Source organism: Sinocyclocheilus grahami, unplaced genomic scaffold, assembly GCF_001515645.1.
Source record: "Sinocyclocheilus grahami isolate Dianchi unplaced genomic scaffold, SAMN03320097.WGS_v1.1 scaffold266.1, whole genome shotgun sequence".
Classification (NCBI taxonomy): domain Eukaryota; kingdom Metazoa; phylum Chordata; class Actinopteri; order Cypriniformes; family Cyprinidae; genus Sinocyclocheilus; species Sinocyclocheilus grahami.
In genome coordinates this window covers 50375-68225 of record NW_015505445.1, presented here as the reverse complement: position 1 = coordinate 68225, position 17851 = coordinate 50375, and the positions used below count along the sequence as shown (strand labels likewise).

The 17851-nt window shown below is 35.8% G+C and overlaps 1 protein-coding gene across 1 annotated transcript in view; it reads left to right on the top strand.

The window, feature by feature from the left end:
* LOC107599410 (contactin-4-like) overlaps positions 1–17851 on the top strand; it is an 86098-nt gene that overhangs the window by 45351 nt on the left and 22896 nt on the right. Inside the window, exons 7-9 of the mRNA XM_016290989.1 lie at positions 2475–2614; positions 6694–6823; positions 8663–8813. Of these exons, the coding sequence (XP_016146475.1) occupies positions 2475–2614; positions 6694–6823; positions 8663–8813 (421 nt within the window). The remainder of the gene's footprint in view (positions 1–2474; positions 2615–6693; positions 6824–8662; positions 8814–17851) is intronic.

Genomic DNA, 17851 nt, shown 5'->3' with positions numbered 1-17851 from the left:
TAATCGATATTTTCATCAAAAAACAAAACACATGACTTAAAGTGTAACATTTGTAAAAATGAGCACTGTAAATTAAGGTTTCAGTGTAATTTGAGCCAAAGAAACAGATTTTTTTGATGGTTTGACATATGTAATTGAAAGTTTCTGAGACTGTGGTCTTTCCCCATTCAAGTCGATAGAACTGTATGCCTATTAACTACATCAGATATCAGCTAAAATGGCCACGAGTGAACTGACTTGCCTAAAAATGAACTCATTTTGGCCGCATTCATCTGCGAGTTATCACACATTCTATGCTTTAAGGCATATAAAAGGCATATAAAAAAGCAGCGACAGGTTGACGTTTATCCTGTTCGCGGCTCTGGGATTCTTCAATGGCAGGATTAGCCTACGGACAGACCTCTTGACTTACCACTCAGATCTCTCTCTCCCTTCTCTATTTCTCTCTGTATCTTATTCTCTTCCCCAATGATTTCCCCTTTACCTGTTAGGTGATAAAAATCTGTAATCTTATTTTGAAGTCCCATGGAATTAGGCCTACGAGACATTCATCAGCAGAGCAAGGGAATGGGGCGATCAATAAGTGTATCTCATGTTTATCACTTCCACTGGCAGCAGCAAAGCAGGAGGAGACACTCAAAGCCTTTCATTCTTTCTGCTTGCGTTGGCTTGATTAGCAATTGCCCTCAAATGTTTTAGTTGCCGTCATTAGTCCTATTCTCCGCTTTGCTATGAAGATTGTGTACCTCTAACAGGTACACGTATAAAGAGGGTTGTTTTAAAGATGTTTTTGTGTTTATGAGTGCCTTTATCAGTGTTGATCATTCAAGGGGGCATGTTATAAATTTTAGCATTTTATTTTTCCCACATATAATGTTAGTCAAGGTTTTTATGCACCAATCATTTTTTCACCCCATATCTAATCCTTAAAATTAATTGATTGTGCTGCATTTAAAGAAATCGTTCACCTAAAAAATTCAAAAACCAAACAAAAGGTGGATTTCTGAAGAATATCCCAGCCACGTGAAAGGGGAATGAGTCTGTCAAGCTCAAAAATTACAAAAAAAGTCTTAGTGGACTAGAAAATGTAAGGAAAGTTTGGTTTTTCATGATGTGGACTCTTTAAAGAGACATAATAAATGGTTTGAATGTTGTGTTTGGTAGGTAGGGCTGCATTTAAGGTCACCTAAGCTTACATCCAGAGTTCCCCTACACAGAAAAACAGATGTTCTTCTGGGTACATTATGATTGCTAGGGACACAGAAAACATCTATCATAATCACAGTATGCCACTGAATAAGCTTTCAGTTGCTATTAAGGATGCTGAGAGCTCATTTTGACCTCTCTACCTCTCATTCCTCTCAAGTTTGATTTGTGGGCGTGAAATGTTGAGAGCGTTTGTGTGCCCTGTGGGCAAGGCTAAGTCAGGCCCTGACTGCATACTCTCATTTAAACAGTGGGGTTTAAAAGTCAATACTCTCCCAGTGAGTGCGAGATAGACTGAGTGGCAGTGACTTAAGGGATACGAGCAGCACTTCGGTCTTCAGTAGATGTTTGACAGTTTGTGACTTAAATGTGATTGGTTTGCAGCAACAGGAATATAATAAAACATACAATTCACCGTAAAAATTAAAACTGTTATCATTTGCTATTGTGTCCTTGTATCAAACCTGTTTGACTTTCTTTTGAAGATTGAGCCTAAAAGATTGAGGCTTTTCAAGCTTCAAAAAGGATGCAAAAGCAGTATTGCAACCAAATGTTCATGATTTGTTCATGAAATGTTAAAGGATCAGTGGAGGCTATTTAAGATGTATTCCAAATATTCTGGAGTCATGCAATGGTTTTTATAGCAATAAAGAGACTAAATTGTAAGCTTTTCATCGATAATCATCCTGCCGACTAACATGAGAACCATAAATTCATTCATGATTCGAACATCACTACTTCCCATTTCCATTTACAATGGAAAACGGTCATCAGCTAAACTTTACACTTAACAAACTTGTGTTTATATATTTTATTGTTTGTTTGCATGTATTCTACCCATTTTTATCTGTCGTTTAGTGTCCTTCTAGGGAAGATGCTCATAAATTATTCTCTAAATGTGCTCCAAGTCAATTATTTACTAGGTTTGAGTTACTTGCCTTTAAAAGATAAAGATCACTACAGTTTGTTTATAATTAAGCCATAATTTACCCTAATGGTATTGGTTGAGGTAATTTATGGTACTAGCTTTTAGACAATACTAATATATTAGATGTTATTTCCTTTCTATACCCACCCAAGTGGACGTGTGAATCAGTTGGGCCTGACTGCTGTTGTTTTCTTATGTGCCATTATTGTGATTACATCACACCATTTCCCACAGTTCATGGCTCTAATAATGTAAGTCCGCTTTGAAGGACACATAACAGGTAATAATCAAGGTTAAAGCAATTCCATGTAGTCATTACCTCTGCTGTTGGTTGTTTCAGCCTCCCCCCAGCTAATTGACAAGCCCCAGGATGTGCAGAAGGCCATTGATGACTCTCTGGTGTGGGAATGCAAGGCCACAGGGAAGCCCAAACCCTCGTACAGGTGGATGAAGAATGGAGAGAACCTGGAGCCCACTGAGGTCAGTTCACCTCTGAGGTTTGAGGACGGTCACCAGACTTTTGCAACAGTAGTAGAAATTGCATTCAAAAATTGTAGTTCACCCAACAATTTAAATTCTTTCATTATTTGATAACCCTCATGACTCCTGTGGAACACAAAAGAAGTCATTTTAAAAAGATTACTGTTCACACATGTTGTTTTGGACCCCACTGGTCTTCATTGTATGACACGAAAAAAAACTAAATGTGTTATTTTTTGTTCTGCAGAAGAAAGAAAATCATACAGGTTTGGAATGGCATGAGTACATTGTAAATTTGCATTTTTGAGTGAACTATCCCTTTAAATATTGTATTTGAAAATATAGGTTTAGTACAAAAAGTACAAATTATATCAAGTTTATTAAATCGATGCTTTAGAGTGTATTCCTTAATGGCTTCTCTATAACTGTTTAAATCAGAGTGAATCCACTGGAGTACCGGATATGTCATTCCGCAAACCTTCTATATAGGCCACTCCAGAATTATCGAAACAATAGGAATGGACAAAATTGAGAACATAAAAGCTTCCAAATATCCACCACTTGTTCTGGCAATGAGAGGGAATAGTGCCCCAAAAATGCAATAAACTCAAGATGGCAATAGCTAGCAGAAAGCACTAGCAATACTCTCTAACAACACGTTTTAAAGATTGAACCAACACATTTTAATTTCATACCGCTTCCTTTTTTGGGAGTTGGTCAAAGTTATTTTTTAGATGCTTGAAGGTGATGTGAAACAACTTTTGCAACCCATTTTACTTCATTTGTGTGACTTTCCGGGATTTTTAATGTGGGGGGAAAAATGTAGGGGCTTGATTTTTATCCATCAGGAATTTATTGTATTATGAAAAATGGGCACTTCATGACTTTTACAGTTGAGTTTTGGAAGCTACACCTCTCCTGAAACACTGACAGCACAAAACTTCAGCAGCCTTTGTGAGGTCAATGAAGAGAAAAGTCATTTGATGTGGAGCAAGTCATGACATTTTGATGAAAGACAACCATTTTTTCTTTGGAATAACATGCTGTGATGAATTATGTACAATAAGACCAGTAAAGTGCATTTAGTAAGTAAACAGGACGGTTTTGATTTCATGTCGACTTTAAATAAGGTGCAGAGAGAAGCATGCTAATTATAGCTGTTCTAATCATCATTACTGCTCATCATTGCATAAACATAATTACTGTTTTACAACCTACAAACATCACCAAACAACACAAGCTCAGAATATGAAGGACATTTAAAAAGTCCTTAAATCAAGTAAAATACATTTAATGAACATTAAGGCTTGATTTAATACAGTCATTCAGCTTTGGACACGAGATGCAAGACACTTAGCAATCTCCCATTAAATCTCCAATCTAAAACAGCAGAATTTGAGCCTGTTTCCTTGAAGGCCGTTAGGAGAAGGCTTATAAACCTTTACTGTGTGCTAGACAAGCTCTTACTGTTTTGTCTTTCTCTGAAATCCATTTAAACTATAGTGAAAGAGGTGATAAACATTTATATGTCTCGACATTCTATGTCATATACAACCTGTCTCCACTGAGAGCATTTCACCCAGAATTCCAAACTCCAAGCGCATTAAGTTATTTTTAGAGACTAGTTGCTCTTCAGAGCAACTATGGTGTGGTGAATAAACAAATCAGTAAACTTCATGTAAATTAGCCTTGCTATGTGATGTGGGTGCAAGCAAGACAAAAGATATTGATCCATTTAGAGACTGTTTATGTGTTCAGAGACATGGCCACTTGTCTTTCTTCATCTGTCACTCATTCTTTTTCATCTTTCACACCACCAGATTAGAATATCTATCAGCGCTGCATAATTAGCAGTCTGTCCATTTTATTGTTTTGCGCTTTATTAGAGAACGGTTCCAACAGAATACACCGCAATCAGAAAAAGCTCAAATAAAGTTCATTTACATGCATTGGACCTCAGGAAATAATTGCTAATGCAGATTTTGCTGGTTAGGCTCCAGGTTTGTTGAGTGAATTTGTATTTGAAATACCAAATTAGCATAATGATCAATGTTTTACAGGCATGTTTGTGTGCCAAGGTAATTGCCAAAAGGTACACTTGAATTTTAAATGCAATAACATCTCTTTATTTTGCATTTATGGTTGTAAAGATGATTTGAAACGCGTCTCTTTGAGCATTGAAGAAATACCACCTAGTTTGTACTATGACAGACTAATGTCTCAAGGGCACAACAATCTCTTGACTGAATCATAGCCCTAGCTTACATTTTGATTCCGAAATGTTGATTTTCAATGTATCCTGGTTAAATGAATTAACCAGCGCAGAATTATTACAATCTCCAAATGTCACCGTCAACATCAGAGGTTTAATCAATTGAATAACTAAAGGTCATTGATAGCATAAGCATAGGTTGTTGACTTATACCATTTGTTATTTTCACTGGGCTTAATCAATGGGGTCCTTTCATGTTCTTTCTGCCTTATTGGAACACAGCATTGCTAAGGTGACCAGCTAAAAACCTCTTCTTTGTAATTCATTGTGACGCTCCAGTCGCTGAGAGAAGGGAATATGATGTGAGGCACAAACCATGCCTTGGCTAATCTAGTAATAAACGTGTCAATGATCTTGTTCACCCGTATGGTGCTTTTTTGATACCAGCTCATACTGCTTACACAGAACATAGCTTATATTTGTAGTAGTTTGATTTAAAATGTACTACATAATATAAAACACAGTGTTTACAACAGCTACAAACTGGTAATGAGGCCTAACATGTACGGTGTTTTGAATGAAAGGAGACATTATCGTCTTTTCAAAGGTGTAGATTTAAATCAAGACTTAGGAAATGAGAACGTCTATGCAGCCATGAACGCGCACTTCGTATCAGGATGAGATTTGCCACAACTGTAGTCATGCATTGCGCTTTATGTCCTGACCCTACGGATTTCGAGCAGTGACATTGCCAATCATGGCATTTCAGCGCAGGCGTGCAGATGGTCGCCTCCCTCAGGACCCGCCACTCTCTGTGCAGGCTTATTTGTCCCATATTATGCATTTGTCCCTTCCTCCTCACCATCAACACAAATCTCATTCAAGTGCAGCTTATCCCAAGGACTAACTGCTGTTTTATATGCCATGACTACAGTAAACCCTTTACTGACATAAAAAAATGAATACTTAAAAAATGAGCTCACTCAAAAATTTAAGTTGTGCCAGTATTTACTCATCCCCATGTCACTCCAATGAATTAATGAGTGAGAAATAGTATTTTTTTTATGGATAATGTCAAATCGCACATCGTTAAAACAACAATTACGATATTATGTTGTATTTTTCCCCATTTTTTAGGTGAACTATTCCATACGAAAAATAAAGGGCTAAAGGTGAAATATGAAAGGACAGAATACACTCTAAACCACAGCAGAGACTGTTCTGCCACTTTTCATGCCGGTTTTTAATATGAACCTGTCTTTTTATGAGCCTTTAAAATGTTGTTTATGTCTGTTGGAAGGAAACATGAGGTGGAAACTAAATGCTCTCAAGGTGACTAAGGCTGAAGGTTTATATATATATTTATTTATTTATTTATTAACACAGGATATATACAGCTTTGATTGCAGTGTCCTGGTGTTTTAAGATGTCTTGCCTATTTTATGTTCTTTTATACACTATATTCATCAAATAACTTTGGTTAACATCAGAAGACATGCAGACTACATTCCATCACATATTAGAAATAGTATAAAACTGTCAGATTTAAAATATTAGCCCTGCTTGTTTATAATGGCAAACATCATCCAGCCTCCCAACGGCTCGTCCGCGGAATACAGAGGCATGAGCTCTGGTTAAGAAGTAAACAAGCCAGGGCTTTATTTCCATCTCATAAACATACAGATTTATTGCCGTCGTTTTTGAGCAGCCTCCCTACGCAGTGTCTCCCATTAGTAATGAACACTCAGATTTATGATCGTTTCCATCAACCTCCAGACATAATTTACCTTCCCAGACACGTTGTGCTTTTATGCAGATTAGCAATCTCAGTAAAAGACTCTTAACGGAGATATCCTGTTTTCCACAGGAGAGGGTGCAGGTCATTAATGGCGCCCTGTCCATCACTCGCCTGGTGCTCTCCGATATTGGAATGTACCAGTGCGTGGCTGGGAACAAGTATGGAGAAGTGTACTCCAATGCTGAACTCCGAGTTATCGGTAAGTGAAACCTGGTTAATTGCATTTGACTGAAATATTAGTGTGGTTTGTAAATTTACAAAGCACAAAATAATGACTACATTAATATAGCTTACACTCTTTAACTCAACTATATGCTCCTAATAATGGCCACTTATGATTCATATAATGTAATTAGATGTGTAATATTGCTGATGGCGTGTACAAGTAGGCAGTAGTTCTTATTCGGAGGTGATTTTTTTTGTCAAAAAGTTTTTTGTTGCTCTGCAGTGTTTGCATTTGTTCAAGAAGTCAAACTACAAATGACTTACTGCAAAAGGCATTAAATTGGGATTGCGATTGTCATGGCCAGTAGCATTACACTGCAGAGCTGTGTTTACTTGCCGTCTACATCCACATTCTATTCACCCACGTCTTTCTTTGTTTATTGTTTTGCCATAAAAATTCATCCGCCAAAGTGGCCAAGAAACTGAACTCACAGGAGAATAATTGTCAGTCCCTCGCGCAGATAAAATGATTCAAGTGCCTTTTAAAAGTCAGAGTGTGAAGATTGTAAAGCCGTAGAAATTATCATAATAAAAACTCATTTGAGTGGGGAACGTGGAAAAGGAAGAGGAAAGGACATGACATTTTCCCTTTGTTTTTCTTAGCAGAGAAAAGGAGCGTGTGATAATTCAAGTGTGCCACATACGCTGAGCCTCTGCTCTGCCATCTCTGGTTCTACATCATACGTACCCGTGTACACATGCCTTCCTTTGAAGTACAGTGATTAGAGAGGATGTGCTCTGAATAGTCCTTAATCCTCGTGTCTGCGTACCTGTAATTATGGTCAAATATGAAGGGAAAAATTGGCCTGATGCATGATGGTCTTCGGTTGTTAAATAATATTGTTGTTAAATATTTATACGGTTCTTTGTGTGTCCTTTATTTATTGGCATAATAAGATATAGGACAGAAAATAATAGGGTAAGAGGGGAAAATTGAAAAATCACAAACCGCTATGCCACAACTCTGATGTTTTCAGCCTATACTGTTTGCACAGTAACATCACTAGTGATCAGATTTTAAATTTAACTGAGATTGGCATAATTAGAAGAGCCATTTAAATTGTCCTGTGACACTGATTCATGACACTTAATCAGTGCTGGTTTCTATGGAAGCTTATTTCTGCGATGGATTCAAAAAATAAAATAGGTATTTGGCAATTTTCATATCACAATTATGACTTTTTTGCTCACAATTGAGTTTATATCACTCTATTTACACTTTTCTTAACATAATTGTGAGTTAACAGCTCAAAATTCAAGTTAGCATTTTTTTCCGAAGATATAAACTCGCAATTCTGAGAAAAAAAGTTAGAATTGTGAGTTTATATCTCTGAAAAACATTAGAATTGTGAGATGAGAACTCAGAATTGCAAAAAAAAAGTCAGAATTGTGAGTTTATATCTCAGAAAAAAATATTTCTATTTCTGTTTCTATTATGAGATAGTGCAGTCAGGAAAAAAATTACTTCTTTTTTTTTTCTGTAGCAGAAATAACCTTCCATATGTTTCCTTCCTGTGTTGATTTATTTGCTTTTGAAAGAAATGTATGGTTGGATTTGTTTTTATTTTATTTTATTTTTTATATGTATCATTACATTTTTTTAAGAGAAAGACAGTACATTTTAATTGTGTATATCTCCTAAAAGTGAATTTTGTCATGCCACTTTACATGCCATTTTCCTTGTTTTGATCCCAAAACATTCCTTTATTTGTATGTAATTAAAATAGTTGCATGAGACATAGTTTCAGCTGTTTTTTTCTGTGCTTTCTGATGACGTATGCTCTTAAAATCTAAAACTTGTCTTTCGTTTCAGCTGTCGCTCCTGATTTCTTCCAAAATCAGCTGAAGAGCCACATTTTAGTCAAAGAAGGCGGCGATGTTCTCATTGAATGCAAGCCAAAGATGTCTCCTCGAGGCACGATCTCCTGGCACAAAGACAACGACGCCCTCCAAGAAAGCAGCAGGTAACTCCCTTATCTCACTCAGATGTCATTAGTCATATCTACGGGTCCTTTCCTCTGTTTCAGTCTTTTTATATAATGCAACAGAACCAGAGCTTTCCCAGTCTGATGCAGGAACAGTCAACAGGACTGTAGGCTGATGAGCCCACAGTACTGCAGTTGTGCTCCAGATCTGGTTTTTTATATAATGTCTTTGTCAAATAATTTCTGTTATTCACAGCAACAAAGCACTGCCACTGACTTTGGCAATTCATCTCTGCCTGTGGAATGAATCCCACTACAGCAACTAGAGAAAAAGCATGTCTCAGCATGTCTCTGCTAAGGGTCGCAACAATATGTCTCTAGTGGGATTGGTGTTTCAGTTTCAACTGCTCTTTTCTCTTTCTTTAATTCTATTTTACTATTTTCTTTCATGCTATTTTTCTATTTTTCTCTTTCTGTTATTTGCTCACTCCCCTAAACGCAAGAGTTTCATAGAGAGCTATTTTCTGCAGACGTGTATTGCGGTTCTCTAACATGTGCCCTGTTATCAGAGGGACGTCCTTAAAATATTGTAAATAAACTGTGAAATATTATATGCATATACAAATATTGTTACATGAAATATAATCAAATTAGGGTGATGTGAATGCAAATTATCTCATACATTTTATTACTTAAACTGCCATTCAAAAGTTTGGATCATTGTTGTTTTTCTTTTGTTTTGTTTTTTTGTTTTTTTTGAAGAAATTAATACTTTTATTCAGCAGGGATGCATTAAATTGTCAGTAAAGACATTTATAATGTTACAAAATATATATATTTCAATTGAGTGCTGTTCTATTGAACTTTGTATTCATTGAAGAATCCTGAAAAATGCATCACGGTTTCCAGAAACAAAATATTAAGCAGCACAACTAAAATTTTACATTTATAATAATAAGAAAGACCAAAATCAGCACATTAGAATGGTTTTTGGAGGATCATGTGACACTGAAGACTGGGATAATGGCTGGTGAAAATTAAGCTTCGCTATGACAGGAATAAGTAACATTTTATATTAAAATAGAAAACCACTGTTTTAAATCGTAATAATATTTTGCAATATTATGCAGCCTTAGTGACGATAGGAGAGTTCTTCCAGAAACATTAAAACATCTTACCGACCCAAACTTTTGAATGGTAGTGCACTTCATACCCAGACAGCATTTTATGCATATTAAACCAGTCTAAAACCAGCCTAAAGTGGTTCATAATGGTTCGTATGGTCTCCTAGTCTGGATCGATTCATGTTTAGTTGTTTTGGCAGGTTAACCAGCTGGTTTCCCAGCTTGACCAGTTGCCAAGTGGCCAAAGACTTTCTAAAACCAGCAAAACAGAACAGTCTAACTATCTCAAACTGGTTTATACTTTTTTTTCAGCAGGGCTATGATGTCCTGAAATACTCTAAAGGCATTTATTTCTAATTAGAAACTGACGTATATTTGTATCCAGACAGTGTATTTTTGCACTAAAATTTGTCTTAAAAAAGATGCACATTTCATTTAGAAATCAGTGAGCACACTCAATTATTCAAATGAAGCCTGATGTTTTTATTAACAGCTCCAGTATGGATCACACAGTCATTCATAACTGGACTCTGCAGGTTTATCAGGTGACCAGTGGTGTCCCCTCCCGAGCAAAGGCAGGGTGTTAATCAACTTCTCTTCACTCTTAGTAGGAGGTCAGCATCCTTGCCAGACCAGCCTTTATCAGCAAGCATATAGAGTGACAGCCAGACGCAGCTTGATGCAAGTGCAGTATGTCACCGACCTGGAGCGTTTGCGCTTGACCACACTGGGATAGGCAAAGTTCAACTCATCTACGTGTGTTTGTGTATGCATCTGTCAGTGTGTGCACACCACGCTTGCCCATCATTTACATATACAAAGTTGGTGTTGGTGCTCATCAAACAGAGTGGCGGGCCGTTTGCATAAGGGTTACGCTGCCAATGTCCTTGAGCTGTCCTGTGTGAGAGGACAGCAAAGCCGACGAAGTCTTGATGTCTACACCTTGAAGAGTCAAGGCAGGAAATTGATTTGCCATGTGACGTCTTTCTCCTTTTCAATTTGCTGCATCTCTTCTTTATTCTTTTAAACACTAAATTCAGGACTTTTATCCACAGATTTGTGCCTCAAAAAGTGTTTGGCACTGACAGTAAGTGACACTTAAAAATGTCTGAATGTGATTGCATTCAGTGACAAAATATCAAAATAAGTGGCATTTATTTTCAGGAAGGATAGAAGATGCATCCTTTTCAAGCAAAACATTAAAAAAAAAAGAAATTGGTTAGATTTTAAATGATAAAACAAAAGCATTTGGATACTTAATGGTTGTCACACTTAATTGCTAGTCACTGGCTTCGTAAATAAAGTTATCAGAAAGAATTATCCAGAAAAATGGAGTTAGCCTGATATTTTGTTATCTAATGCAGTGAAATTTAGACAATTTAAGTGTGGCCTAAGTGTCCAAAAACATTTTGGAGCTGCTTTTTCTTGATCTTATCATGGAAGATTTTTTTATTGTCCTGCCTGGCACAAAAAAATGTCCTAAACCCTACCACTTTATATACTAGTCTTTGCTGTGCTTTATTTGCTATAAATATTGTGTTAGGCAGTGCTTGTTTTCTTTTGAGGAACCAAGTGTTCCATAGTTACAAAGATTTCTAAGAGCCTCATCTGAATTTTAAAGAGCTCATTTAGGTGCCAAAAGGGTGTTTTTCCTGTTTAAGTGGTTGCATTTTGACTCCAAAGAATAATGAAAAAAAGGGCATCATACATATCTTACAAGATATTTAAATTATGAATCTTGCCACTCTGCCTGTGCAGTCAGGGGAAAAAAATTAGACAATGACTGAGTATTTATTCGTGTAAAATCAGAACATTATTTTGTAATGCCATTTGGGCCCTCTCTGTGGTTTAGAACAAAATAATGCTCTTTTTAGCTTTTGATAGGGAATGGTTTTCCACATAGACCTCTTCACCTATCTTTGAGATGGAGGTAATTAAAAAGAAAAATGGATAAATCACAAGTTTGCACGTACATGTCCCAGGTTGTATTGTGGCCAGCGAGGTCTGGTCAGAATGTTTGATTGCATTGTCAATAGATGGAAGCCAGCCAGGGAACTTTCTGCAGAATTGAATGTATTTCTGGAAAATGCTGACTTTCTTTCAAGCTCCTTTGGCAATGTCTTGCACACCTACGTACACTTATGTACTCATACGCACACTTTTAAACTGATATTCATTCCAGTTATTTGTTATAAAAACTGCATAAGCTTCATTATGTACATCAAAGTTTCCTCTGAGAAATTAAAGTACTTTCTCAAATTAAGTACTTTTACTTTAATTTGAAAAAGTAATTTTCTCAAAGAAAGTACTTTTTCAAATTAAAGTACTTTCTCCAATCACTTTAGTGTTTAAATCATTTATAGCTTGATAGTCAATAGTGTGAGTTTGGGGCAGAACTACATGTTAAATGACCAACAGAAGAGAGGAGCTTAAATAAATGAGGTTACATAAAATTATTATTAGTAATAATTTAAAAACATTAACTCTAAAATGTTGTGAGAGTATCGATCAGTATTGAATCGTGACATGAATGTATTGGTACACATGAGTATATTTTTACACTTTTTCTATATATATTGTGTAACAATATACTCATGTCACAATTATATATATATATATATATATATATATATATATACTTTTTATTAATTTTTTTTTAGAATTTTCTTATTTTACAATCCATTGACAAGTATAATAAAATCACGTCCCATCTTGCTTTTTTGTATGTGATTCATATGTGAAATAAAAGGATTGCAAATGCGGTTTCATGTCGGCTTCAAGATTTGCTTTATTCCACTTATTTATATTGTGTCCCTGTCAGCTCTCGCTAACCTTGTAAACAGCAGCAGGTATAAAGACACCACTCTCATTAAGTGGAAATGCCATTAGAGACCAATTCATAATCAGATTTATTGTTTTATGCAAATGGGTGTTAGCCTGTGCATGCGTGTATGTGGATGCATGCTGAGTGCATGCACCTGTCTAGGAGCCAGACCTAATCAAAGCAGGGTGCATTTGAACTCCTTTTGTGTAAGATTAATTGGCATAATTGTGTAAGCTCTCCTTGATGGCAGAGAAGGATAGGAGACGATGTCACCAGCAGGATAATCCATCTTCATAGCAACAGCCCTTTTTTTCTGCCAGTGAGAAGAAGAGAGAGATCGAATAGGAGGGAGGAATGCTGTTTCTGTCTTATTTATAACTGATGTGTCTACCTGGACATTCTATAGATCAGTGCTTCTAAACTAGCAGGTTGTGACACTTATATGGGTCGTAGGACTGCTCTGATTGGAACATCTACTCTCGTTTTCGCAAACTAAACTATGAAGTGTATTTTTAGGACTGTATGAATATGTGTGTGTGTGTGTGTGTAAGTCTTACAAAAGTGATATTGCAAAATGAAAATCAATTTTATTTTGCTCGAAGATTATGCTGTTTTTTGTCATATCAATATATATATATATATATATATTTTGTATACTGAATTTTATTGGTACTGTGCTGATTCGTTACTTGATGTCGACTTAAATGACATTGGTGGCAAGAAAGCCCCTGAAATGGCAATGTGAATTTCTTTTTTCTTTTTTTTGACTAAGAAGTGGCAGCTTCTGAACCGCACACAAGGTCGTACACTGCAGTAAAATAAATAATACCCATAGGAGAAACACATAAATAAAGGAGATAGGGCAGGGGATTTGTTCTAGATATACTATCAGCTGTTTTAGGTAGGACAGGTCAGCGGATGGGCTGATGTTTTCGAGCTGACTTTGCTGCGCCAGAGTGCATGTTTCCGAAGCTGATTTTGAGTTGATTGTACATGACTGCTGTGCAATAGTGTCGGGTTGACAGCTAATTTTTGCCTGTGCTGATGTGCACTTGTTTAACAAACAGTAGGTTATAATAAGTTTGTGTGTGGCTAGTTGTTAGATACAATTGCAGCCTGTGTGTGTCTGTGTGGTCTGCTGGCTGTCCACTTTTTTTACTAATAGCAAATTATTTAATTGCATTGACCATAATATTAGGCACATATTTGTATTTGAGCAAAGGGTTGTCTGTGGTTTCAGACAGGAAAGGTGATTCATTACCTGATTCATAATCTGAAATCTGTACGCGTTCAGAACTAGGTGACAATATTATATGTACAAATTTAAGTTAACACAAAGGATCAAAGGTTTTCTGTGGAGGCATCATTTTTAAAAGACAAACTAATGGAGAGTTGACTCTCTTTTTTTCACAAAGCTGTGTGTCTGAAATTGCCCTCTCTCAAAGAATAGCCTTTTGAAGAAGATGAAAGGTTGCCTGGTATATATGATGGAATGGGTTTTGGAGGAAATTTGGACTGTCTTCTTTTGATCTTCATGAAATTTCTAGTTGTGGACTGTTGCGGAGGAAGTAGACAAGAAAACCAGGGCCAAATGTACATATGGGTAAATCTCAGAAAAGTAATTGCACCCCAAAATCAGAAGAAATAAGAAATTATTTTTTGCTTAAATGAAGTATATTTTTATGATATATGCATTGTGGCATTATTTTTATGGCAAGAAACATAATTTCACCAATTCCCATGCTAAAAGTATTATATATCAAAGTTATTTATACATTAAAGTTGTATTTTTTATACTTTGATTATTAAATAAGAGAATGTAATAATCAACCATAAAATGTCCAGACATTACTGTAATTATTTCTGACAAAAATGGACTTTGATTGGATTGTTCCTTAATTAATCACCCAAAGGAGAAGTTTCACTTGGCACAGTAGCACAATAAAAAGAAAAGAAGAAATAATATACAAAGAGAAGAAAAAATTAAATAAATATCTTAACATCAAGGAAAATGTTATAAATAATATGAAATGTGGTCAATTGGTCAAATATGGTCAAAATAGATCAGTTGAGTATACATGTATTGAAGTTATTGTATAATAGGTCAAATAAATAAAATAAAGGAGAGAAAAAAAAATAATATATATATATATATATATATATTATATATACACACACAAAATAGGCTTCATTTTCGATATAATCTTTTTTTCTAGTATAATTATTCTGTTTGTTTGCTTTTTTGACCTGTTTTTTGTGAACATAATTATACACCAATAGACCGTCTTGTGGTAACACGCTAATGTTGAGTTAACTTCCCACTTGTAGATGCAGTCTGTATCTTTACAGAGCGAGAGTGAAAGATGAAGCAGAAGAGCGAGGAGGAGTGGGATGAGTACACTCTATGAAGTGATTGCTTGTCAGGATGATTTCCATTTAAAAGCGCGTCTGCCACTGAAGGCTGTGGTGCAGGTGAATGAAGGGCAGCGCGATATCAATTCAGAAAGCTCCATATTGGAGAAGTTGTGGAGGCAAGCACAGCTGCTGTCATTGCTGATATAGAACACGTTTGAGGGCCGGGATCCGTTTACTTATCTAATTAAGCCCACTTTCCCTTATCTTGTTATTGTAGAATAAAGCTTTAACTTGATCAGTCTAATGCTTAAAAGCATCTGAATTATGTGTCGCCGTAACTATCCTTCCTTCAAAACCAGGTGTTTTAATATAATAATCATGGTAAAAACACACAATGTAGGCAACATGCTGTTGCATTTATTAAAAAAGAAACTTATTTATTATTCTTTGATGTCGCATTCAGTTTTTTTTTTTTTTTCTCACCGAAGCCCATTTTTCTGTTTTTTTCCCTCTTTTTAATCTAATTGAACACCTGTTTGGAACTTGCCGTCTCATGGACACAAAGATTGAACATGATGCCGCCATAAAACAGAGCGTTTCTCACAGCCAAAAAATAAATACCGAATACATATTCCTTATTAGCTCACCTTAAGGCTCATCCGCCTAAACTGTTGTGTTGCCAGCTCATATGGTTCATTTAAATTTCATATTCCTCTCTCACCAGGGGAAATTAGGCGGTGTCAGTCAGCAGAATGTCATTTGAAGGGGAATGGGCCCACCAGCGGAGATCTGGAACATGCCCCAAAGCTTCAAATTCTTGGTTAAAACCCAACTGTAGAGGGTCTCTATCAACATATCACCCGCCCCTTTAAATATAGAATGTCATTTATTTAACCTCCTATGGCTGTGGTTTGCTAATGTTGGCTAAAAGACTCTTTAACTAGCAGAGCATAATTTGATATGCCATGTGGCGCGGCCGTGCCACAGACAATCTATAGGTATAGATTTGCACGGCAGACAATTGGTCAATCAAGATGGTGGACAGCACATCGATTGCCACTAATGTTATGTTTGCAGTCTCTCACAACTGATGCGCAGCTTTAATTAAAACCTCAATGGGACGATTAGTATGAAAAAGGTATTTTCCTTAATGGGTTGCAAATGTCTAAAACCATATTTGAAAATCTGGATTTATTTTTTGACATTTAAACGTGGAACATTTTAAGATTTTTAAAATTTTAAATTGACTTAAAGAAATATGTGAGAATTTGCGTTATTTTTGGTCACTAATCACATTTGTGACATTGCACTGCTTTGTACAAAATGTCAAATGTTCTTGTTTTGACTCAAATTTGACATTAAGAATTATTTTATTGATTTAACAATTAGTCTTAAATTCGAAAAATGCTAAATATAAGCATTTTCACTTGTGGTTTCAGACTTTTGGACCCCAATGTATATGAATCCCTTTCCTTTTTACTGCACTAATAACTCTCTTCAGGAGAAATTAGTTTAATTTGGTGAAACAAAACTGAAAATGAATGCAGAGATTTGGCCGTGATTAGTTTGGCGTGCTCTTTACTAGTCTAAGTGCCATGTTAGACTCGGCGGAATTAGTTTTATCTTGGGGGACTGGAGGCTAATATAATTTTTCAAAGAACAAATGTGCCAGCGCAGCACCAGTAATCCATCTTGGGTCCTTCGCACATTTCGGGCAGCACATGTGTTGCTTTTTATTCCTAGAAGGAATTGTGTGCATATGAGTGTGAAAAAGGGAGATGAGTATCAGTCTGAAAGAATGAAGCTGAAGAGCCATTTGTGATTAAAGGAGCCCGGTTTGAGTACACCCACAAGCCCACAGTGTTTGGCCCTGATAAACACCGTTTCTCTGCAGCTGCTGACCCTGGGGATAGATTTTGCTGGAATTAAAAGCCACTCTTACTACTGGAAATATGCCTTGCACTGCAAACATGAAATGATAACATTTTCATGTATTTTTGTTTCTGTTTGGGGCTTTTTGTGTTATTCTGTATCTTATTATATTTAGTTTATTCTTGAGAACTGGGACAAAACAGGCTGCAGAACTGAAAAAATGCTAGTTTACGTTATGGAATTGTTTTAGATTAATTTGTTAAACATGTCCTGCTTCTTTCATTTTCTCTCACAATCTCTCACAATGGATATAGTTCAATTGAATATAGTTCAACACCATATCAAAATGATGAATCAAATAGGTAGTAAGTACTGATACATTTAGCATTAACTTTGATGAATGAATCAGTTGAGTCAAAATGATAGATTCAAACTGATTTTTAGTTCTAGCTATTGAACTGTCACCACAGTCTGATTGAAAACCATGTTTTTTGTAGCATGTTTTAAATGTAGTAGCCATGATGTTCTTTTGCTTGATACTAATAGAACCTACTTAAGATGATGGAAGTTATTCCAAAATCCCAAATAATTTCATTACAAGTTGTTTGATGAATTTAACATACATGCCTGTTTAATGTTTGTCAGTAATGTTTTTAAATGTCTCTAATGCTCATCAAGGGTGCATTTATTTGATCAAATATACAGTAAAGAATTTAATAATGTGAAATAGTACTGCCATTTTAAAATACTTTTTTCTGTTCTAATATAATTTAAAATGTAATTTTTTTCCTGTGATGACAACGTATTTATTTGACAGAAGAACACCATTTATTTGATATAAATATCCTTTGTAACATTATAAATGTCTTTACTTGTAACATTTAATCTAATTTAATTTAAGT